The 25,166-nt window shown below is 34.9% G+C and overlaps 1 protein-coding gene across 10 annotated transcripts in view; it reads left to right on the plus strand.

Annotated features, from left to right (window-relative positions):
* Nucleotides 1-25,166, plus strand: part of MIPOL1 (mirror-image polydactyly 1) — a 198,310-nt gene that overhangs the window by 56,323 nt on the left and 116,821 nt on the right. For all 10 annotated transcript variants that reach the window (XM_017829435.1, XM_017829441.1, XM_017829433.1 and 7 more), the window contains 3 exons: nt 7,430-7,559; nt 11,566-11,599; nt 11,859-12,029. In XM_017829435.1, coding sequence (XP_017684924.1) covers nt 7,430-7,559; nt 11,566-11,599; nt 11,859-12,029 — 335 coding nt within the window. The remainder of the gene's footprint in view (nt 1-7,429; nt 7,560-11,565; nt 11,600-11,858; nt 12,030-25,166) is intronic.

Raw genomic sequence — 25,166 nt, forward strand, 5'->3', positions numbered from 1 at the left:
TTATGAATGACAGAACAACTCCCGCAGAATAATAATCAGTTTTTGGTATTTAATGCTGTTTGACTTTTGCAGACACATTTCTTATTAACCTTTGGTACAAACAGAAATCCAGGTTCCTGATATCTCATGGAGAAGATGAATTCAAGATCCTCTTCCAATTAAACTGAAATAAGGCCAATATTGGGTTTTAGCCAAAAGAACTCAATAGTTCCCAAGTCTTGTGTTTATAAACCTAAATATGAATGATATTTTACAGTTTAAGTAGGTAGTTCATATACTTCCCTAACCCAGTTTTCTAGACATAATTTGTTTGTATATATAGTCTATATCATTCTTAGGGGGGCTTGTCCTCAAGGTGGGGGCACTGAGACTGAGAAATTCTTGGCTTAGTTTTTAACGGTTTAATTTGAAACAATGGAATTTTTACCTTCTGATTGTCAGAATTGTTGATTCTAAAAAAGTTGCATGCAGCTCTTTCGAGTACAATATACGATGAGCTGGCATAGATCAAGATGCCAATTACTAAACTATTTATGGGTGGAGCTTGTATGTAAAAAGTAAGCCAATATCTTCTGCATAATTCTGTGATTAGTCTGGCCTTTCTTTCTTTCCCACAACGGTGCTAGATGAGCATAAAGAATTGGGGTTTATTCAGGAATAAAAAGGTCTGCAAGTAACCTACTTCTTGGGGTATTACAAAACTTTAACATGATAAATTATAACTTGCAAACTTTCATGCAGTGTTTATATTTTCCCCCTTAAAGTAAATTTTCAAGCATCAGTAATTATTCACTGAAGAAAAAGTTTAACAGCATTATGGTTTGAATTTTGAAGTCAGCTGTGCTTAGTGTATTAGAAGCAGAGGCTTAAGTATTGTACAGGGATTGGCTTTCATGAGAACTGCTTTAGGGTCTGTGTATAATGCTCTTTCCTATTCTTTCCCACTTTATTTTTTTTAATTGAATTGGGATCTGAGTACACAAAGAAAACCCGATGCAGAGTTGCCACTAAGCAACTTTAGCCTTTTATTAAGAACACTCTGTTTATAGCATTGGAAATGTAGGAGCAGATGAATACTGTGCACTAAATACATACAACAAACACAAAGCAATAAAAAAATCAGTGTGTTCTATCAGTATTTGTTCAGATTGCTTTATCTGTAAAGTCACATTTAGGTGTAAATAACTTTTAGTGTATAACTCCAGGTACAGACCAGTGAAAACTCAAGTAGTTCTATCATCTTCTTATCACTATTTTGCTTTTATTTTTTAGTTATAGGTCATAACTGAAAGTAAATGAATGGTAGCTTTCAAAAAGAGAGCTGGGAACTTAAGTTGTCTGTTTCGTAAGAGAACATGTCAGCACTATTTTTAAGTTGACAATCAGCCCTGGAGCTTCTGATAGTTTGCCATTAGCCTGAATGAGAACTGTGTAAGGGCCTTAGGATTTGAACATTTCTAGGGATTATCTGCGTTTTGTAACGTGTATGTGCAGAGACCAATTAATAACACATTCTAAAGGTTTTCATTGCAATGCAGTGTTTTTTTTTTATTTGGCTATGATAAGATTGACTTATTTAAGAATTGTGAGCAAGTCATTAAATCTAGTGGAAGGAAGTCTCAGAGAATTTTGGTTTCTAATTTGAGTGGATAACAAGTACATTCATGTTTGTATTTCTGTAAGGAGAACAAACATATAACCATATGGTTAAATAAAATTAATGGTTAAATAATTGCCCATCTGGAAATGGCAAGAAGTAGTTTCCAAGTCTTCTTGTGATTAGACAGACAGAGATCCAGCAATGGTGGACAGGAATGGGAAGACTAATGAAAATGAAAAGGCATGTAGTCATTGCACCCCTTTTCCCAATATAATTCTCTAATTCCTCACATTCACGTAGCTGCTACCCAGACATCCAAAGTGAAAACAAAACAAAAATCCCTAAAAAGCTTCAGTTAAACCTCTCTGCAGGATAAATTTCAGCTGACAGTGTTTTCATGGAAGCAACTAAGCAGGATAAACAAGCAGCTCATTACAGGAATCTTGAATTCTAAGTATGACTTGGCCAAGCAAGTTCTTTCATTCCTTCAGAATAATATATGTTTCCAAAAGGCAGAAAACAGAAAATATTCTTTGTTTCATTTTTTGCATGATTTCAATATTCACTGCTGTCTTAGGGCTGTATACCTTCACGGAACAAGCGAAATAATGTATTGACATTTTTTGAGCCATTATTTGTTATTATTTCAGTAAATTCATGAATATTTAAGATGCTCAGTGCCTTTTTTGTAAAAACGTATGATCTCATTTGTATTTCATGTTGCTGTAATGGTGCGAGGAACTAGTAAAATTACTTTGAATGTATCAGAATCAATGCCAAAGAAAATCCTAAGTCACTTATTGTTCCGCAACCACTGATCTTGAATACTAAATCTTAAACTGCAAAACCCTGACCTTCTGCGACAATACATTGTTATTAACAAAAATACATTCTCACCATGTCTTTTTCTTCGAAGTAACTGGTTGCTGTAACTACTGCTTGTTGCAAAAACAATTAATAAAATTTTAATTTCACTGTTTCCTGGATCGCTTTTCATATAGTCCAGTTCCAAAAGCAGTATTTCATCACATCTGATAACAAACACCATGCAAAGTCCAAAATATTGTTATTTTTTCTGACTTACCTTGAAACACAATTGTTGTAGTATTATAGTATTTACTGTATCTTCTGAGTTATCGTAGCAATGTGGTTAGTGATCTCTTCTTTATAAGCTCTGTACTGTATTCTGATTTTACTTTTTTGATGAGTTATGTGAAGTGATTTCTGCTGCCATTGATTTTTTAAGTCCCAACATTTTCTTCTTTTGCCTTTCTCACTCAGTTTATTTTATTTACACAGATGACCTCTAGGAAATAAGCAAACAGACTTTTACCCTGGGAGTCGTGCTTCCCTTACTTCCCCCAAAGTTCTGTTGTTTGGAAAATCATGAACCACTGTTTAAACTAGAATGATTTCCAGCACACCTTCTTAGTACTGCTGTGTTTTAAAGGTAGTTTAAAAAGTATAGGAGATAAGTTTGCCGAAAGAATCAGGTTCAACTAAGAAAATATGTACACTGCTTTGACTCAGTAAACTCATACTTGGTATGGTTCATCTTCTTCATATTTACTTTTGCCCATATTAGAAAACAATTAGCTTACTAAACAAATTTGAGTATTTGGGATAAAAAAATCTACTTTGAGTCTCTCTCATTTGACTAAGAATTACATGATATTTGATAAGCTTGTTTAAAAATGGACATATCCAAATATTATTGTAAACACCCATTGATTTGTTTTACCTGCAATATAAGTATTTTACTTAGTTGGCTTACATAGTAGCTAATAATATTTGTTAATGTAATTTAACTGCTGTGAACCTTTACTGAACAAATATTGAAATTTATACAAGTCAAAGAAAGAGAATCTCTAATGACTTTTGTAAAAGCTTCCATTTAATAGTTAAGGAGAAAAGTTTATATGACATACCAGATGCAATTAACAGTAGATTTTACATTTAATAAAAAGAAAGAAGCATATGTATTTGCTTTATTCATTCCATCATAATTTGCATTAGAGCTGTGGGTGTTTAATGAGCAAATTCCAGCTAAAATGCTATATTGATTTTCTGAGTGAACTTTGTAATAGCTATCTACCTTACAAAAGCTCTCTGTTTACAATTGTTTTCTTTACTAAAAACTAAAAATGTTTTAGAATTGATGAGTTTAGCATAATGATTCTTTTAAAATAAAGAGCTCTTTTAGAGTATGCAGATTTTAGTTACAAGGAGAAAGATATTATTGAATTCTTCCAAAACAAATAAAGTTTATGCAACTAAATAATAGTGTTATATTTGTATATATTATAATATCTTTTAGCATTGTAAAATAATCCTTTTTTCATAACTTAGCACTCTGGAATGTAAATATTTTAACTCTTTAATGTAATTATATGTGTATGAATTAGTAAATGATACAATTCATTTTAGCTTAATACTAGACTATTCCTGCTTTGGTTTTGTGTGTAATTTTCTTGCTTGAAACATGAGTTCTATAAGAATTTGTGTTTCTTCTTGGTCAGGCCTCAAGACAGGGTAGGATTGGTTGGTGTGCCACTGGAAGGTGTCTCCAAGAAAAACTTTGTGGTGTCAACCAGAGCAGTTGGTGACTAAGTAGCTGGATCTCTTTTTTCATTGAACCAGGCATCAAGTCAGTGTGCCAGTATGGAGCTAGTATTTTGCTGGGTATGCCTTATCTTGAGTTGAACTTAGGAGCCTGACATGTTAACTCTCAATCAGTTTTTGCCTGGCATTTTTAAGAAGCATAGGGATGATAATCTGCATATTCTTTACTCTTTTTAGTATAGAGGAATTTCCTGTCACTCTCCCTCATAGTTTTTAAGTGGACAACTTATACATCACATGTTTTCCTAGATATGATGCAAAATGTTTTGGTTTGCTACTGCATTGAAACCTAAATATGTATTCATTTCAGTGACTTATTTGAGGAATGCTGTGGTCCTTATGGTCCTGAACTGCTACTTGTGACTCATCCATAGCTCAATCTGAATAGTGAATATTATTGTTAACAACATCATACTTTGGACTACCTGCAAGTGTGTAACTGTCATAATATTCCATGTAATAGGAAAAAAGAATTCATAAAATATTAAATAAAAGTCAAAATTGTATAGGCATTGGATAGCAAAAATTTCTAACCTAAATTCAGAAAGCTGTTAAAGAAATCAGGTGAGTTAGCTTTCTGTAGACCATTAAAATGAGTTAGATAAGGACTTTAAGTATTTTCTAAATAAGTAATTTCTTTTGGTCAGTGTCAGTATTGCTGTGTGATATTAAAAATGCCATGTAGCTAAGTATATATTTTCTGACTTAGATTACCATACAGACATCTTTAATGATTTTCTACACTTTCCATATTCTGTTTTAATATTAAACAATTGACTTACAATATTTATTTTAAGAAATAGAAGCAAAAGCCAAACACTTGTAATTGATATGGAGAGACTATAATTTTTTTTCAAAATTTAGGTGGTGGATCTTATCACTGGGATATTTACTCCAATGTTTTAATTTAGTGGAAGGATAAGAAAACAACAAGAAAGAGTTGCTCAATTTAAATCACTTTTCCATAGATAATAGTTTACAGACAGTGTTTTATAATATACCTTTGGGTGGGGGAAGGGTTTGCTGTTCAAGGCAATTAGCTCCTGGGCTGCTATCAGAGATGGTAAGGTTTCAGATAAGCAGGATGCTTAAGTAACTTAAAAATATCTCTTTTTCTGAATGCTTTCATACTGTTTTATATACATTACTTTGGTTTAAGGACAAATAAGCAATAATCTGGCTTTTAAAAGCCTGTATGGTCATTATTACCACGGGTTATAATTACACAGAGAGGAAATTAAATATGCCAAAAAACACTCACTCTTAAGTGTACTTGTATGTTCAAGATCCATTGCAGGAGTCAGCAAATTGTGGTTTTTCTTGCTGAGGTGAGGATGTTTTGAGATCTGACAGAAGGAGGGATGCACTTGAAGAGACCAGAAAGAAGTTAACTAATCTGGAAAGTAATTAACCTCAGAACAGTAATAAGTTCCAAATCTTCAGTTATTTTAGACAGCTTTCTATTAATTTCAGCAATTGTTTTCATTACAGAAATTGCATAGTGTTTCCACTTGCAGCTTTATGTCTTTTATGTCTTTTGTTGTTGTTGTTGGGACACAACTTCTTACAGCTCCGGCCTGATGAATGGGCTTGCAGTTCCTCTGCAGATTTTTGTGAGGGGACAGACTGCACTTTCAGAAGTAACATTTAGTCTTTCCCTGTCTGCTTTTCTCTTATCTTCTGCTAGCCTGAAACCTTTTGCTAGACTTGCAAAAAATGCTTCCTTACTCCTCAGTGACACTTTCCCCCCCATCTTGAGGACAAGAGGATTGCTTTTCTACCTTGAACAGCTTTCTAATTCATCTCTCCAGATTCTTTTTCTGTTCATCTTCTTGGTCATCTTACATCCCTGGTTATCTGAGCTGCTTATGAATGTATAGAAATTTTTCACTTCTTATATTTCAGTCGGCTCAGGAGTTTTGGGGGTTTTTTTGGTACTGATAAAGTATACTTTGTGCCAGCAATATAGCTGCTACTAAAATGTGCTACTGTGATCCTATTGTTTCATTCTGTGAAGAGCAATAAAATTTTTTGTTATATCACACTATTAATTTTTCTACAATAATGTAAAAAGGTGAAGTAAGAGTAAAATAACAAATAAAGGCAAAAAAGTTAATGGCAATTGAGGTAAGAATGGAGGGATAAAAGCTCTAAGCTGAAGTGAAGAGGGAGGAAGCCTTTCTTTGAGTGTTAGTTTAATGATTTAAGCAGTGGTTTGGAGAGGAACAGAGAGTTCTGAAGATAGTAAGGAAGCCCACCTTCAATGGCTTAATATGGAAAGTTCTTGAGAAATAAATGCCAAAATTTGAAAGAGACCATAATATGAACTTAGGACACTGTGGCTAAACCCCGGGTTGACAAAAGGAGAGTATACAGAAAATTCTGGAACCTACAGACCTCAATTGACTTTTTTGGAGGTGCCTGTGACAATGAGAGAGGATATAGTCCTTTCTCTTAGAGTGACAGCGGTCTTATTTACAGCATCCTGAAAGTCCCTAGACATTGCAACAACAGGGTTTTATGATAAGTGTGAGAAAAGATTTGCAGTATTGCAGATGGAAATGATGAAAGTATGAATAAAGATTTTAGTGAAGGCAGGGTTGAGGTAAGGATTCTGGCAGTGTGCCAGAGATGGTGTTAGACATATTGACAGGGGAGAAGCAGGGAGAAAATGTAAGCTCAGGATGAAAAATGACTTGAAGATGTTAGTTTGTTCCCAAGGATAGACAGTAAATCTTAGTTTATTGGTACCTAATGCTCCCAGGTCCATGTATGCCGTAACAGATAATATAACAGTATATTACCCAGTAAAGTAAAGGCTTGGCATAGAAAGAGAGATGCCAGCTGTGCCACTCTTGTGATACCATAGACAGATTATGAAAGTACTAGTATTTTTAATATTTAATATCTGCGTGCCACCCTGATAGTAGCAATCTGGTGGTAATTGCTTTAATGGATCATTACTTTTAGCTATGTCCTAGAAGAAACCTACTAATGTCCTAGAAGAAACCTACTAGTGTCTAATGTTATTCTGAACTTTAAAATTACTTTTCCATTAAGCAAGTATTCGGAATGCCCAGCAAATCACTTTCTCGCCCTGTTAGATTTTACAGGGATGAATTTGAAAACACATAGCTTTATTTTATTCCTTAAAGTATTGATTTTAGCAATCAATGTCAAACTTGTTTGTTGAACATACTTTTGCAGCTCTGGTGGAAGAAGTTTATTCTGCTCAGCGGGAACGTGATGAGGCTGTCATGGCAAGGCTTAGGTTAGCCAATGAAGAGAGAGATGAAGCATTTCTACGAGTCCAGCGTTTAGAACAGTCTCTCAAAGAGTAAGTATGCATTTCCTGCCCTATGCAAAAGGCTGTTGTGTCAGTCTGTGACAGTCATAAACTGCTCGACAGTGGTTATAGGAAAACTTAGCACAAAATTCTCTGTGATGACATAGACCAGGGCTAGTCTTACTGTGTCATTGGTTAAATTGTTAGCCATCCTGTAAGACCGTATTTTTCTCTGGAGACTGAGAGCAAGGTGAATAATTTTGATCACAAAAATTAAAAATATAATCAAAAGCCTTGGTATTGATTTATTGAGGGATAAATAAGATGTATGTGACATTTTTTAGGGATCTTTTGACACAGAGAAGCAAAATGTCAGTCAAAAGTTGCAACATATAGGAAATCAATCAAGCCTTTAAGCTCCCAGACATTTTCTTCCATCTACTAATGATGTGGGTGAGATAGTAAAAATATATAGGTTTTTCTTCTTATCTTTGGTGAGAAGCAGTTTGTAAGGCCATAAGGATACAATTAGTAGTTCATGGAGTTTTATGTACACCATGTTAACACAACAGAAATAGGCAATCTCATGTTAAACAAAACTGTCAAGTCAGGAGAGAGAGATCAAGAATGGTTTCTTTTCTCTCTGGGATATAGACAGCTTTGAAGTTTGCCCCTCCATGTAATCCTTCTCCATCTGAGTTGTTATCATCTGGGTTATTGTCTATGTTAGTCCCCCAGAGGGTACTCCCCCAAGGTCTAGAGTGGCTGAGAAATTTTCTTATTTTTCTGCTGTGAGAAATACAAAGCAAACAAGTTTTTCATGGTAGGAGACTGAATAGGTGCAGTTGTTAGTTAACTACATGGCAGGCAATTATGTTTTAAATAATTGATTCTACTAAAAAAACTCCTCTTTAAGGCAGAAAATCAGTTGTCTTCTTTTGGGTATTTTTATAGGTAGGGCCAGAGAATGTCATCTTAACTAATTTCAATAATCTATACATAGATTGTGCACCAGTACTAGAATTTATAAATTGCTAGAGTTTGTCGTAGCCTCACTGTCACAGTAAGTATGACTCAGCAGCAGGATTAGGAGATTCCATACTCACAAGAATTAGTGGACAATTTGATAAACATCTTCATAGAACCCATTATATGTGTATGTGCATCTGAAAGCTTGCCTTAAACAGCAGTCTCTGAGGAAATTACAGATGTACTTTAAATTCCCATGAGAGGCATCATGATTGTAAGCCTTACTTGAGTCTCCAGTTTTTCTGTCAGTCTTCTAATCTTGTATGTTCCAAGAATAAAGAAAGTTTTGTATGGCTCCAAAAATCAGTTAAAACTGTGTATGAAATGTTAGCATAAACTCAAGTTCTTTAGGCTTAAAGCACTCAAGTCGTGCAGAAAATTAATTATTCTAGCCAACAAACCTAGTTGTTGTTTGTGTTTCTGGTGTATTGCTGCTTTTTCTGCAGTGGAATCCATAGACAAATGGGTGGCAGTTCTTGACACACATGAATCCCTCAGAACACCTTCACTTGTTTTCCTTTCAGTCCCTTCTGTCTGCTTTACTCATGTACTGGAAAAATGACTTCATTGTGAGCAAAACGATGAGAAAAGAGAAGAAATTCCATTTCTCAGAGAACATGTGTAGTACCTTCCTCAAAAGCGTGTCATTGAAGAAGGCATTGGATACACTGATAATGGCAAAAATAGTACTTGCTCCCAGGAGAGGGTCAGTAACTTCCTTGACCCATAGTTTGGAGCCAAGCTGCTACACTTTATTGCTATCATTTACAGAATAGCAATTGTTGTGGCTGTCATCCACTTGGGTGTTTTTTCTGGTGCTTTATAGGGGAGTCTGCTACCCTGATTCTATTTCCAGTCTCAGAATTGGCATAAGAGATTTCCCTGTGGAGAACACCAACTTTCTTTTCTAACTACCACCCTTAATATTTTCTTCCTTCCCTATGGTCGTTGTTCAAAAGGTCAAGTTTTCTGTCTCAGACGTGGAGCACATAGAGGTTTGTTTTTGTTTAAAGAACATTGGCTATTTGTGCCACACTCATCAAGTTTTAGAGCACAGGTCACTCCTTCCATCTGCTTTGGACTTATTCCAATCAGAGAACTTTACAAGAGGGCAATATTGAACAGCCTGCCAACCTTTATCAAGTGCTTTAATGCTTTCTTTAAATTAGCAGCTGGAGCAATTCTGTTGTCATTATTTAACTGTAACAATCAAAATTCTTTCAGCCCTGTTGGCCCTAGGGGTAACATTAGCAGAATGTGTTTAGAAATGGGGGGAGAAGGAATCCTTGGTTACTGCTCTTTAAAATCATGAGGTTTTCACTCATTGTCTGTGCACAGTACAGGGAGAGGTAGCAGGGCAAATACACAGCTCTGGATGCTACTTTTTTAAAAATACTGTCTCCTAAGGAGGTGTTTGTATACCTACAGACAGATCCCTTGTGGCAGTAGTATGCTGAAGGTATGCATATGGCAGAAGTTCATGTTCTTTTTCCCACTCCCTTTTCTCCCTAATGTGTCTTGCTTACCCAGCCTGTTGGTCGGCTGGGTGATTTTGTTGACCCACACTTTTAGCAGGGTAGAAGTCCTCTGGAGAAGCCGGGTCAGTCCTGCCAATTTACTTTGACAAATACTGTTCCTTTCATTGTGAATACAAACTAGCTGGAGATCCATTTTTAAGTCCCACATGAAGTGGCACTTAGAGCAATCTAAAAACCTGAAGCAGGAACTCTACAAGGAGCCAGTTCTGAGAATTTGGAATGTATTATGTTTCTTATTTTATGATTTGTGTTGCTTTATGAATACAAGTCAAACCCATCAAAGGTTAGCTTTTACTTTATTTTGTTTAGTTCTGTTGCCGACTGAGTATGTTGGAGTAGTTGCTGCTTGTGAATGCCATATAAGTTTACCAGCTGTTGTACGCTGATAGTACATTCTGAAATATTTCTCTTTTATTTAAAGAATTAATTTCTCTACTGGTTGATTTACTATGCCTTATGTACTGTTATTCGGTAAAACTAATGCTTTAAAGGAAAAGGTGATAGTGTGCTGTCAAGTGTTCTATGATGTTTGCTAGCTAAAATCATGGCTTTGGAGCAGTGCCTGTCTCAGCACTGTTGAAAAAGTGTTGCTGTTTAGAAGATGTTTAATATACCTGTCTTTTAATATACCATAGGATACTGGCAGACTTACTTTTACTATAGGTCACCATTAACTAAGTAGCAATGGAGTGGTAATGTAACTTTCATATGCTCATTTTTCCAGAAAAGAAATCTCTGTCCATTTAACTAACCTTAGGTAAAATAAAATGTGTACTAACCCATTTATTAAATTTTTGTGCTATCACTTAATGCTTTTGCACAGCCAGTGTTCAATGCTGTATGACTAAATTCCTCGTATCATCTTTGTATTTGACAGGTCAATATATGTTCTGTTGAAATAGAAAGGGAGGAAAGTGCAGGCGGGTTTGTTTCAGAATTAAATAAGGGCCTTGCAGAGAATTGCCTTAGCTTCCTATTTTATGCAAGATATAAAATTAAAATATTTTTAAGGAAACTTTAACTGGGTTTTTTTTTCCTCATTTTGGAAGAGAGAGGTGCAAAAAGAATTACTTAAAAATGAAAAAAAAAACTGCCCAGAAGTTATGTTCTGTTACATTTGGGGTGCAGTAAAAACAACAAAAATACATCAGGTAAAAGTTGTAAGCCCAGAAATAAATAAAATAAGAGCATCAGTCATTTCTATCACTGGGGAACTTTCTTCATCTAAGCACATATGAACAATTGATCCTTGTAGTCATATATAGCAGTAAACATTAATAACTTAACAGTCTGAAGTCAGTGCTGAAGATATGGAGCATTATTGAAAGATGGAGTCGAGCAGGTGGCACTTTAATATGTTCAGTGTCATGGTTGACTCTAAAGACTAGTAGAATGAAATTACTTGAGGTTCTAAAGATTTAAAAAGCGAACTCATTTTGCTGCACTAAGGAAATGCTACTGATCAGGCTTTCTGTGTCCCTTTTTTCTAGGCTAGAAAATATTAACCCTGAAGAAAATGACATGGTAAGCCATTCTCTGAGGAGATTTCTTGATGTCAGTCTTATATCTTAGAGGCTTAAGTTCAATTGAGTGGGTTTCAAGAACTAAGATGTGGGAAAAAGAAGAATTGACACACTAATAATGTACATCTTTGCTGCAATATGAAAATTCAATAACTTCACTCAGTCAATTTACAATTCACATGTGCCTATTAATTAAAACCCTATATTAAATAAAATATATTAAAACTTCATGTCTGACTAACATATAATGCTGTTGGTAGACATTACAGGAATTACTGAACAGAATAAACAATGCAGACACGGGGATAGATATACTGAAGAATGGAGCTATAATTCTGAACCGAATACACAGGACCAAAGAACGTAAAAAGAAAATAATAGCTGAGGAAATGAATGCAGTAATAGAACAACGGGATGCTGCTTTGTCTCAAGTAAGTCTCTACAAGTATATAATCACTCAATACCAAATTTCGTTTTATTTTATTCCTTTTTTTTTTTTGCTTTATTTTTGGGGAAGAAAATTATTTCATTTAACTTTCTCTGTTGAAAATCTCAAAGAACTTTTTCTTCATGATAGTAGTGCCCAGTAAAATGGCATCCATGTGTTCATGAGACAAGTTATTTTTGTATTTTTTGCACTTCATTACTAGCTGTCTTCTTTTTAAAACAAATTAGTTTTCGGTGACTTGACCAATCTAAAAAGCTATTAAAGGCTTAGTTTTGCAGTATGCTGTATTGGTAAAATACATTGGATGACAGTTAACTAGTACTGAAGGATATAAGTGGCAAAAATATACAATAAAGGAAGGTAACAATACCACGTGCAACAATGCAAGCAGTTTCTCCCTTTGTTGCTTTACATTCAGGAGATAAAAATCAGCATGTGGTCCTTGACTCTCAAAGTCTTACCCATCTGCTGTGTGACTTGAAAGAAGCTGGGTTCTTTTCTCTGCTTAGATCACTCATTCCCTGCAATTTCCTATTTTGACAGAAAAATAATTGTCTACCCACCTTTTTTTCCTCTAAATTTTAAACTAGATTTAACTCAATAGGAGCAGGTTGTAGAGAGGAACAGTTGAAGTAGGGGATGTATCTGCTGAGAAAAGATTTTAGACTGGATGAACCTGCTTATGTATTTATGCCAGGCAACAAATTTCATCTGACTCTTCCAATATTGAAGATTTTGATTTTTATTGTGAGTTACCAAAGTTAGCTCACATCTAACTAATTTCTGCTACATTTAAAGTCAGGTTTGTGATATTAATAATGTTGATTGAATTTATGTTGTATTGAGAAGTCTTCTGATAAAAATGTCTCCTCTACACACACTGTAATTTTCACTTTTTTCTGGTTGTTGTTTTTTCATTCTTTCCTTCTTTAACCTTGAAAGCCCCATCTGCCTGGTGCTTAAAATATTTTGTGCATCTGTCAAGCATGTACTGTGAAGGATGTTAATGTCTTGATGGTGGTATTTTACTTTTTCAGTCTACTTTTTTCGATTTTTTAATAATAATGAGTAGCATAGCTACTGGGAAATATCCAATAGTCCTGCCAAAAGTTTATGTACTTTCTTCTTTGCGCAGGGCATTTGAAAAGTGAGCAGCTTATAAGAGAAAAGCTTTTAACAAAAGAGGAGGATCTTTTGATATTTTTATTTTCATTTTGTCAGTTTTTGCTTCTTTGTTGAAATAGATTTTCAGGCATATTTGGACCATAAAATGTCTGTCAATGTCAGAAGAATGTCATTGTAGGGCATTTAATATACATTTTAATTTAATTGATTTTAAGATGCCTGTTTAAGGAGTAATCTTTTCCAAGTAATCAGCTTGGCAATTAATAAAGATAATGACTGTAGATGGTAATGGCTCAAGTGTCACCACTCGCAAAGCCATCTTTAGGCATATCAGCAAACAGCACAGGTAGATACTGCAGCTGAAAATATAAGCTAATAGAATAATAAATCCTCACCAAATGAAAATTTAAATATTTGGTATTAAGCTGTAATACTGTGATACCATTTGCAATTTATACCACAATTGTTTAAAATTATTATTAATAAAACTCTATTAATCGTGTGTTTTCAAATATATGTTACTGTTGAATCTAGAAAATAGTTCCTTTGAATTGAAGCTACCATTTCAACCTGTGTTGCTCACTTGATGATTCCTTGGGAATTCGTACCATACTTGAATTATTAGTAGTCTTTTGTTAACATTGCAATAGCAGTAGTTATTACAGTGCTAACAGCAAGAACAATAGGAGAGGGATTCCTACATTAGACCACAAAGGGACTAGGTATAATTCAGGGGATATATATGCTTAGCATAACAAATGCAAATTACTGGAAGTTGGATCTGGGGTTGCCTCAGGCATTCATAACATCTGCAAGTTAAAATCTTTTTATTTTTGGTGGCACTGGCATCAAATATGAGGGGGGGAATTGATGAGAGCAGGCTGAGACAAAGCAGAAATAGAGTAAATCATTAGCATGGCATGGCTGTCCTCTGGAAAGTGCATTTTTAAAGTTGAGAGGTCACTGGGCAATAGAAGTTATATGCTTCATGACACAAAGTGTGAACACTGGATTGCTCTGGTCCTGCTTGCTGTTGTGTGGTGCTAGAGACAGCAGTGTCATTTGAGTGACTACCATAACCAGTTCCATATGGCAGAGAGCTACTATTGTACAGTAACAAGGGTTTGGACTGACTGTGTTTAAAGAAGCTACATCTGTTACTTTTCTCTATGATTTTCTTCACAATAGCCTGGTGTTTGACAATTGAGCACAGTGAATATAAGTAGGATCTAGCTTTTGGGGTTTTACTTACAGAATTTCTTATTTTTCTGAGTGAGAAACAATAACACAAAAGCCTTCACAGTTCAAGCACGTTTTGATTTCAAGTGAAGGATAGATTACATCGCTAGAGAATGGACATTCTACAAACTATGCATTTCTTATAAATACAGAATACTTCCAAGTGGTCTTTTAAATGCAGTTTTATAATGCTTTTTCTGGTAGGTATATTACTAAGGTACATTTAACTGGATTGCTGTTGCAGCATACTTGACAATTAGCTAGTTTGGATTCTTCTACTTGAATTTTTCTTACATTATTTTTTTATTCTTCAAAAAATGGAGAACACTGTCCATATCTTGGAAAGGTCATGAAAATGTGGTTTTTTTGAGCTGTAACACCCAAGAACCTCTGCATATTTTTTTAGATTTCCAATGCGAATGTTATTTCTTACTAGGAAGCAGATAGAGGCACTTCTATCACTGTAGTGAGCTGTGCGTGTGTACGTAATCTTAGATCTTTCACTAGATTGCTGAGCAAATATGCAAACTACTTTTTGTATGTGTGAAAACAATGAAATGGTATAAACTCAAATATTTAATGCTACTTTTAGTATGTATTTTCAAGTGAATAATAAACAAATAACTAAAGCATGGCTAAACATTGACATCCACCTTCTCCTGTACCAACCCCCTTAAAAAAACAAACTCAACTGTTTGGTTGTATTTGCTAAGATATGTTTGTTAGTGAACAGATATTGTGTGATACTGAGAATCTTGAGTGTGTTTTATTACTGATCCTCTGAAAGAAAAATGGAGAAATATAGTGACTGTTAGGAGAAATTGAACATCATTTCCTCATCTGTAATGTTTGGTTTTGTCTTAACCCATTCAAGGAAAAAACTTACTTTTCCAGTTGACTGAAATACACTATTACCTTTCTTCTAAAATCTTTCTTGCTTGAGTAATCCAATTAGTGACAGACATTTAGTATGGCATAGTCACATTGTGTGATCTTCATAAAATACTCTTAAAGAAATGGTTTCCAGCAGGAGGCAATACAGTACAATGTCTCAGCCAGCTATTAGCCACATCACATCTTATGGACAGGAATGCTAGTATCATTACAGGGTTGGCAGATGAAGACTTGGGTTAGTCATTACAATTCCTTTTCTTCTGGTTTAAAGAAGAAAGGAAATCTTTTAATTGGTACAGCTTGAAGAAAGTGATTTTTTTTTAAAGTTCATTAAGAGATTAGGAGATTGTATGTTTGATATGTTTTCAGGCCTAACTAATTCTGTAAAGGTGAGGGTGTTTAATTCTGTCAGTTCTATATAGAGTTTTAAATATTAAGGATGTATAATTTGTTGTTAAGGAAAAGCAGTGGTTTCATGGCTGGCAAAGTATGTAGTCTCTGATCTTGAAGCAATAACATAACTGGCAAGCAAACCTGGTTTTACAGCTCTGAATAGTTTGATCACATCCTGTTGTGCAGGAACATGCTTATGACTGTTCATGTAAAAATTGGCATGCACCCAGTTGCTCATCTGAAGCAAGTTTAAGTACCCTTCTCCATTTTGAGGCACTGTTTGGCAGCAGAAGGCACTTTATCATCATTGAAAACAATGAGGAGATGCACTGTGCTTGACTGCCCATCATTATCAGTTTCGACTAATGACTGATAACTAATAAGTGTCTGCACTTGTAACAAGACAGCTTCTTGCTAACTTTTTTTTTTTATATTCTGCTAAAGCAATTTTCCTCCTTCTACACCAAGTAACATCTTAGAACTCTGTGTTGTCTGTGATTCACAGGCATTCTCAGCACACATGAGTGAACAAGTCTTCTTGGGTTAATAAACCCAAGAGCTGTATGAAGTGTAAAACAACAAAAGCATATGTAAATGGAAAAAGATTGGGCCCTTAATTGAGTAATACTCAGGTGACAGGTTGCAGTGCCTCATGACTCTTATCTTAGGATAGAGGTGGTGCCTTTGCAACCCAAACCACAGTTAGGGATGCTATTTTTAGTAAATTGAATATCAGCAGTTTGGTTTTATACTCTGTGTGTTGGTACCCTTTGACACTGCCTGGTTAAAGATACTAATCAAGTTCTTGGCTACCAGAAGCACATCTGATGATGTCCTCCTAGATGCTCTGTCAAGATGCTTACCCTACTTTTCCCATTGCCACTGATATTTGGGAACAGGAAAAAAAGAGATAGGACACCGTATTCACAGTTGTTCATGAACCAGGCAGCTGCTGTTGGGTATGGATGATTTTGGTCATGGGCTTATTTGAGGAGGAAAGGTAAAGGGGATGTTTATTGTACTTTGAGGGTCCAAGGACCATGTTGATTCATTGTAATGGCTGGTTTCCATTGGTCAGGCAACAACAAGTTGAACAGCAGATGAATGGGCATGCAGAAATTACTTGCCAGTAAAAGAGAGAGGACACCTATCTGCAAGTTGCTCCTTTTGCCCTGTGAATTTAGTCCAGGTCCTGAAAGAAGGCAGTAGGGATATGGAATAAGATATAGAGTAAATTTTAAAAAAATAATTATTTGAGATTTAACATTAAAAGTTGCACTGTGACTGCAGGGAGTAAAGAAATGGGAGTTGATAAAATGATTGTCAGTTTTGTTGGGATTCACATCAGTGGCCTCAGGTAAACCTCACAGATATTTCTTGTTTGGAAGTACTGATGAGTAAAAGGGATCCTGAAAGAAGATTACAAATAGCCAAGTTACACGAGCAGTGGTTGTAATTAGCAATATTACTTTTCTGTTTGATTGTGTTGCACTGGAACAGTGCTTTAAAAGTCATGTTTCATTTCCTCTGTACCTAAATAAAGATAAGCTTTTGAAAGTTTGACTAAATCCATGTTTTAGGAAGTCCATGTTATACTAAAAATGTTTAAGTCCATGTTTTCTTTGCTTCTTCTCAGAACAAACCAACTGAATGTCATCAAGTGCCAAACCGAGCCAGTGATTGCTGTATTTGGGACGCATGGAGTAAAACTATCGAGAAAGATGCTGAAGAGCATCAAAAATTTTTTACATCTTAGAAAAGGGCAGGTTCTTCACTACTTGGATGCTTACTTTTTCTAAAAATAAACTCAATTTGAAAATTTATAATAATTCTTTACTTTCTCAGATGATTAGGTATGCTCTGACTCTACCTTGGATATATTTGTGCTAGCTGTAGCATGAATATTTTCCAGGAGAATACTCAGTTATATATTTGGCTACATTTAGAAGATCATGAGTATTTTTTCTTCTGAAGTAGGAACTTTAGTCCACTGGAGACTGAAATAGAGAGGAAACTGGCCAAACAGAATCCTCCTGATGTCTTACACTGGGTTTTCTGATTTATGTAGAATGTACCCCAAAAGAGTAGCAGCTGTTTAATCTTCTGCCATAGTGCTCTGTTTCATTTGATCACAGTGTGTAATTCTTAGTTTTCTAAGCATTAAGAAATCTGAGAACTGGTGAGATGGTCAGAGAGGATGGTAGGAGAAGGTTACTACAAATCCATGTTTGTAGTGTCAGTTTGTCTCTCAGATTGATGTAGCAGAGGTTGTGATTTCTCTATAGGCAGATATCTATTAATAGGACATGAAACTCTCTTTGGTTTCACTGAAGTTAGAATTTCACTAGATAAAGCAAGTATTTTGCAACTTATTCCTTAGTTTAGACTGCAACAGAGCTTTGATTTCATAAGGTCTTGTAGTTTTTGAGTCAATATATTCTGCAGTTCAGATGGTAGGTCATTAGTAGAGGTAGAGGAGGATCTGAAGAAATTACCCTAAGGAGCTCTTATACTGAACTTTTATATTTATTCCATGAATGCTAAGTATGAGTAAATATGTAAATGTTAATGCAGTGTTTCCTTGAAGAGAGGGATTATGGTTTGTCTTTTTGAGCTTTTGAAGTAAAATTTTAATTGATACTACATTTCTTCTTTTTACTGCCATAAGGTTTTGACTGAATGATGCCCTGAGACACATCACTGTTTGCATTGTTAAATCACCTGTTGTTCCTCTGCAAACAGTGTGTTGTGCAGAATTCAGAAAATACGTCTGCATAGTATTTGAGGGCATGATCAAGCTTGATGTGTTTAATTGTAAACTTTAATGAATTTCCAGTTGAACAGTCATCTTTTCTCCACAACCTAGACACTCCTCACGCCTTTGAAAATGACCGTAAATTTGCATGCCAGCTTGTTCCATTAATTGCCATTTGACTCATCTATCATGGTGCTAAGCTTTAGATTCACATAGCTTAGACTTCCAAACCAATTTCTAGAATTAATTTAAATATTTAATGTCAAAACCCTAGGATGAAAGAGACCAAAAATGTTTTGTATGCTTATTGATCACCTGTTTCAGTAGCAGCAACCCATAGAGGAAATTTCTAATGTAATAGAAGCAGAATTCAAATAGTATTCCCTCTCAAGAGGGGACTGGATCGCTGTGCGTGCAGTAAGGTCTGAAGGTACCAAATCTATTGTAGAGGTACCTTGAATAAGTTTTCCACAATACTTGACACTTCACAGTTACAAGTTAGGTACTAAGTGTTGAATCAGATTTCAGTTTGCTTACTGCTGGATAAAACGTTGGATTTTCTTAAAAATTGAAAAAAATAAAATGTGACTGTGTACTTCATATGAAAAGCTGGTTTCCTTAGGCAACTTATTGAGGTAGCTTTATGCAAAATTGCTTCGTTATTTTTGATACACAGATGAGTTTGCATAAAAATTCTTTTGATAGATGACAAACAAGATTTTTGTGTTTCATACTTATAATTAACATGAAGTCTGAAAATGTTAATATGCCTGACATATGTGTTCACTTGCTTTTCCCCACTTCACACTTCTTGAATATTCATATTTGCAGTTTTGTGATTTATTATGTCTCTATTAGCAAGTAGTGTGAACAAATAGTAGTGGATCTGGAGTATGAAATAGTTCTCAGCATCTGATATCTACATTAACCCCTTGGAAAGGTGGGCTGTTCCTTTTTTGTTATTGTTGGATTGGGTTGGTGTTTTTTGTTTGTTTTTTTACATTGGACTAGCTGTAGTCAAGTCCTATGGACTGAATATTTGTGTCAGAGTGCACCAGGCCAAAAAGAATCCGGTTCCTGTTCTCAAGATAGCACTTCATGGGGCAGAACGAAGCATAGTAAGTACAGAGAGGTGAGAGAAATTACAAATTGCACCCTCAGTGCAAGGTAGCATGCAAATTGTGTACCTGAAATTAAGGATAAAGTGAGATGATTTCAAGAAGGAGAATCAGATATATTAAAAGAAATAGGGAAATAAAAGCTATCAATGTTCTTGGAGAAAGTATTCTAATATGTTTGTATTCAGACTTTTCTGATGAAGATTTTGATCCTGTCCTCGAGATATAAATGAACTTGGTTCCTTTGAGGAGAAATAGGTTTCAAACTAGTAGCACAGATTGCAAAGAAAATGACATAGAGAATGTGAAGTTTGGATTTAATTGTCCAGTGGAGATACCTTCAAAGAATAGCAGCCAAACTATATTGCTGATCATGCCACTTCACAACATCACTAATTGACTAAGAATATTGTGAGATGTGAAGCTACTTTTTGTTGACTTAATTTATTTTTTTCGAGAGTCCCTAAAATGAAATATTGACCTCTCTTCCAGCATTGCAATACCCTCCACAGTCATCTTTACTATTCAGCATGTGTGTTAAGCAGTAAAGAGAGGAGATGAGTAAGGAACTTTAGGTCTGGCAGTAACAGGGGAAGGAAAAATTGTGATGATGATAAGCTGATTATTCTTTTTCAACAGAATAGTAGATGATTATGACTGAAATATGGGCCTTAAAAAAATTTTTGTTAGTTCCATTTATTTCCACATTTTTAATTGTTTGAAATGAACAGGTAACAGTTACAACAACAGCAATTTTCCCTCTGGCTTTGGTCTTGTGATCTTTTTTTCTTTGGTTGTGAAGCTATTAATCAAATTTTGCAAGTCCGTAGGCTGGATGAGGTTATTTTACATATTCTGGTCTAAAGCCTGTAATGGTCCTGACAAAAAAAAAAAGGAACAAGAAAATCTGTCAATATTCTCTTTATGAAATAGAGATTTCACAGTAGCATTAACTTATCTATGTCTGGTTCACCAAGTATGCCTACTTTTGTTTGTTGTATGGCTTTACTGTTTCGTGCTTCAGATTGTGAGTATCTAGGATTTAGCCTCTTTTCCATGTTCTGTTTATTCACTGTTAATTATTTTTCAAGCTGAGTTGCTTGAGAACAAGAAAAATTTAGCTTCCATTACCCTCTATTGCAAATGAAGGACAGGCTTTCCTATTGTAATCTGCATGTGATTCTAAGATGCTGTTGTCAGGGAACTTTTTAATGCTTTCTGTTGTTAATGCTTTGTTGTCATTCTTTTCAGTGATGTTTTTGATTTATTGTTGAATATGAAGCACAAAATATCATTTTGGTTTATAGTTTACTTTTGTATTGAAAATATTTTTTTAAATTACACAATTCAAATATGTAGAAATACTTAAAGGCCCTTAAGAAGCTGTGATTATTTTAAAAGTATAATACTTGTAGCTATAACAAAAAAAATTACTGTGGCTGAAGAACAGTATTAAATCATACAAGTATGACAACTTTTTGCAGTTCTGGAGTTATTAGAAATACAGATTACAGTGACTAACTACAGGGTCTTTCTTTGGTGTAATGTACTGATGCAGGGTAATCAACAGTAGTGCTTATGAATGTATATTTTATATTGTTGATAGCATAGAATTGATAACTACCTTTTGAGAGGAGGAAATTTTAACATTACCTCTAATTAATGAATTAGAAGCTATAAACATGTAAATCTAAGTATATTAACCAAAGTTGTGCAGCAGTTACTGGTCATCTTTCAGTTATGCTGAGTTGCTTATTTCTTAATTAGCTGTAACACCTTTCTCTGCTGTTGGCAGAAGTATTACTAAAGTTTAGATAAACCCCAAAAACCAGAGTAAAGAGAAGAATTCCTCTGAACACTTTGCTCCTAGTTGACTCATGAGATGACTTGTTCAATAGGTAAGATTTCCTTCCAAGTCATGTTGTAATCGTGATGAGGAATTTCATACCTCAGAGATTGTATTACAGATCCCAACAATGTTAGGAAACAATAGTTTTCACTCTGTTTTGCCTGAAAGTGCTCTGCTGGGTTATGTTCAGGACAGGAGTGAACACGAGGCCTCTCTGTGAGTTTAACTCCTTCATCTTATGGAGCTTTAAGACAAAGTTTTCTTCTTTAATCTGCAGGGGTTTTTTCAGCTTCATTGCTTGGGGTCCCATTCACAATCAAAATGTTAGGATTTCAACTGTATCTCAGTCTGAAAAATGAGTCTTGAAAATCTCAATTTGCAAAGGAGAGCATCCAGTGCCAGTCTCCAAGAAGAAAAAGCGAAATCATTGTTAATCCCTTGTGCTAAATAGTCACATCAGCCTGCTTTCTGCTGCAGAGATAGCCAGCAGCTGTGTCTCTCCTTACATATTCTCTTTATGTCATGTACAGTGTCTTCTATGGCATCCAGACTCTTCTCAGCAGTAGTCATGCATTTTACCCATTTTGTTTGTGTTGGCAGGCAGACCCATCACTTTGCTTTTACAAGTTGTCATAACATTCTTCTATCTTTGTGTTTTTCTTAATTTTTTTTCTCCTTAGGGTGTCCTACGCTCTGTACATGAGTGATGGAATTGCCAGGAGGAGAGAGAACAGTCTTGGTAATTGCACATGTTAAAGGCAGCTGATTTTAGGTTTAAGCATTTCTGCTTTCCCGTAACATATCTGAAAGCTGTTAGGTGGCTGTTAATTCAAAGGTGCAGGGTCAGTCCACTTGAGAAGGGTGCATCTATTTGGGTAGCTTGTCACATTGATCTCTGTAAAACACCTCAGTGAAGCTAAAGCTAATTTTACAGAGGTAAAATCTTCAGATTGAACTACTTATTCCTGTACCAAAAATCATACAGATGTTTCTGTATTCTGAGCAATACATAATTTCTAAATATGTGGGTTTGTTTTAGTTTTGCAGAACTTCTGTTTACTTTCTTAAACTTTTTTTGTGGGGTGCCTTTGTCTTCTATGCATGATTTATTTTACGCTTTTGCAAAGCTGATTTATTTCTTGATTTTTTAAAGATATTTTTATTCTACTTTTCAGTGCATATAAAAAAATTGGAAAACATGTCTGAAATACAATTTGATATTTTTGCTGTTATCTAGATCTCTGTATTGATGAGGCAAAAACTGATTTCACAATAACATTTGAAGATTTATAATTAGTTACTCCATTTTCACGCCTGTTCTCAGACAGTTAAAACACTGACATTAATATTGCTTTCAGATAGTTATGTTCTTTAGTATCAAAGTTTTCTAAAAATCCATGGAGAAAGAGCAAGTACTACAGATTCAGATCATTTATTCAAAAAGTGTTTCTTGTCCCTGACATATCTTCAGAGGTTTTTGCTTTTACCTATGTGAAGGCTGTTTTAGTTTGTGATAATCTCTAGTTTAAAGTAGCTTTTATTACACATTAAAGAAGTTCTGTCTGGACATATTATACACAAGAAAAAATTGAAGAACTGCCACTTAAGCAACTGATAGCTCAATTGAGAATACAAAATTTATAGGGATAAACAGATAGTGGGTACTACAAGGAACACCTGCAATACCATGATTGCAATATCTGAATAAATAGATTTTTAAACTCTGGCATCTATATAGTGATCCATGATACTGTTTTCTTGAAAATGTGATGATATTTAAAGATGGACCAGAAGTGTTCCTGTCCTTTTGTGCAGTAAATGCCAACTTAATGTTTCAGCAATAGCCTTGTTTGCATATGGATTTTACAAAAATCCATTGAAGATTATTTGAAAACCAGCTCATTAGAATGACAGATTGCTTACCAAATTTTGTTTTTTTGTCAACTGGTATTGGTTACATTCAATTAAACAAGGTTACACTTTCTAAAAACATACCTCTGTTAGCAGCTGAGTGCCTTGCTTATATCTGCAAATTAGATTCCTAATTTCTAGTTCTTTTGGAAGATTAGGCTAAGATTTCTCCTTTTCATACACCTTTCACACTTTCACTACCTCTATTCCATTACGCATATTGTTTGAGAACCAACACTGGGGATTATTCAGTGGGGTTGAGGGAAAGGCTTTATACAAAAGCAATTGTCAGCTTTCTGTCATGGTGTGTTGTGTCAGATGTTTGACAAGCTGTCTCTTGGCCATAGGCCATCTGATTGTAATGGAGCTGACTACTCTTCTGAGGAACCAGCAAAACATGTGGCCACAGGAAGCAAAAGCTCCATGTCATTTGGTCAAGTCAGTAAAGCAAGGGTTTTGGGTGTGGTAATCAAGTTCTGACGTGATCTTATCAGTTGGTTAAGATTCTTAAACTTTCTCTGCTAATTTCTCACCCCATAAAACAAGAAATTCCTATTTACGAAACTGATTTAAGTGCTGGAAAAAGTGATTAGCCAATGTTTACTGGGAGTTATAACATAATTAAATACAAGAAGAGTTATTGAGAAGAATCACATAATAAAGAGAATATGTATGGGAACAAGATGAAGCGAAAATGTAGACAAAAAATGAGATAGTGCAGTGGAGTGAACCTTAACGAGGCCAAGATGAGAATTGAGAGTTAGAGTATGTGTATGTTCATTTATTTTACCATGCAAAAAACAGAAGGAAAGATGCTTCATTTGAAGGCAGGAGAGACTAAAGAAGTCGGAAAGGGAGGACTTATGTTTCCTCCTTTCAACAATGAAAGAGGATAAATAAAATAAAAAATAAAATAGTTATTAAAAACATAGTCCATGGCATCTGAAATTTGTGTTCCTAGTCTATGTAGTATTGTATTTGCAGATCTTTATTCAATGACTTAGAATTTATCTAATAAAGACTTCCTTTTTTATTATTTTGTCATTGTTTTAAAAAGAGAATCTTGACTCGAGTGCTTTTTTTATCTTATGGTAAAATTTTAATTAATATTTTACATTTGCTGAATTATTTGGGAGTATTCTTAATTTCCTTTGCTTTTGAATATCACACACTCATAAGCAAATTCTAAGTTCATTGTACAGTGGCAGTGTCTCGTGTTTCTAAAACTCTGCAGTGGAGTGTGTGTGTGAGCAGGCATACTACTTTTGTACTACTCATCTGCTTACATGCTTAGTTTATACATTATTTATTAGACTTATAGGCATGAAATTAAAAAATAAAATTAATAGTGTGACTTCCATGTAAAACAGAAGTCGCTTATTTATATATGACTGGCAATTAGGAAAAAAACACTCTTAGGTTAGTTGAATGCATTTTTGCTTAATTTCAGACCCAGTACAGCCTCACAAATAAATGTTTGACTCCAGGTTATGGGGTTTATATTTTGATTAGAAACAACTCAGAGGTGAGGTAAGTTTGTTAACTTACATGCAATGAATACAGGAAAATGTGAAGGTGACCCAGTTACGTGGCTTCAAGAGCTCTTGTGTTTGTTTGCTTCTGCAGATCAGGAGTCTACCAGCAGCCCCTGTTAGCAGAGCTGTAGTCATCCAGTGGCACAGCCAGCACAGGAACCCTGCTTGAATGACCTGTGAATCACCTATAGCTCAAGAACTTTGCATTTTCCTTTCTCTATTTCTTGTACATTTTTTATAATGAGTGTCATTGATTAGGAAAGTCTGTGTGTGCTGAACTCACTGAGAAGTACATCAGGGT

The sequence above is a fragment of the Lepidothrix coronata genome, unplaced genomic scaffold (assembly GCF_001604755.1).
Source record: "Lepidothrix coronata isolate B3197 unplaced genomic scaffold, Lepidothrix_coronata-1.0 Scaffold164, whole genome shotgun sequence".
NCBI lineage: Eukaryota > Metazoa > Chordata > Aves > Passeriformes > Pipridae > Lepidothrix > Lepidothrix coronata.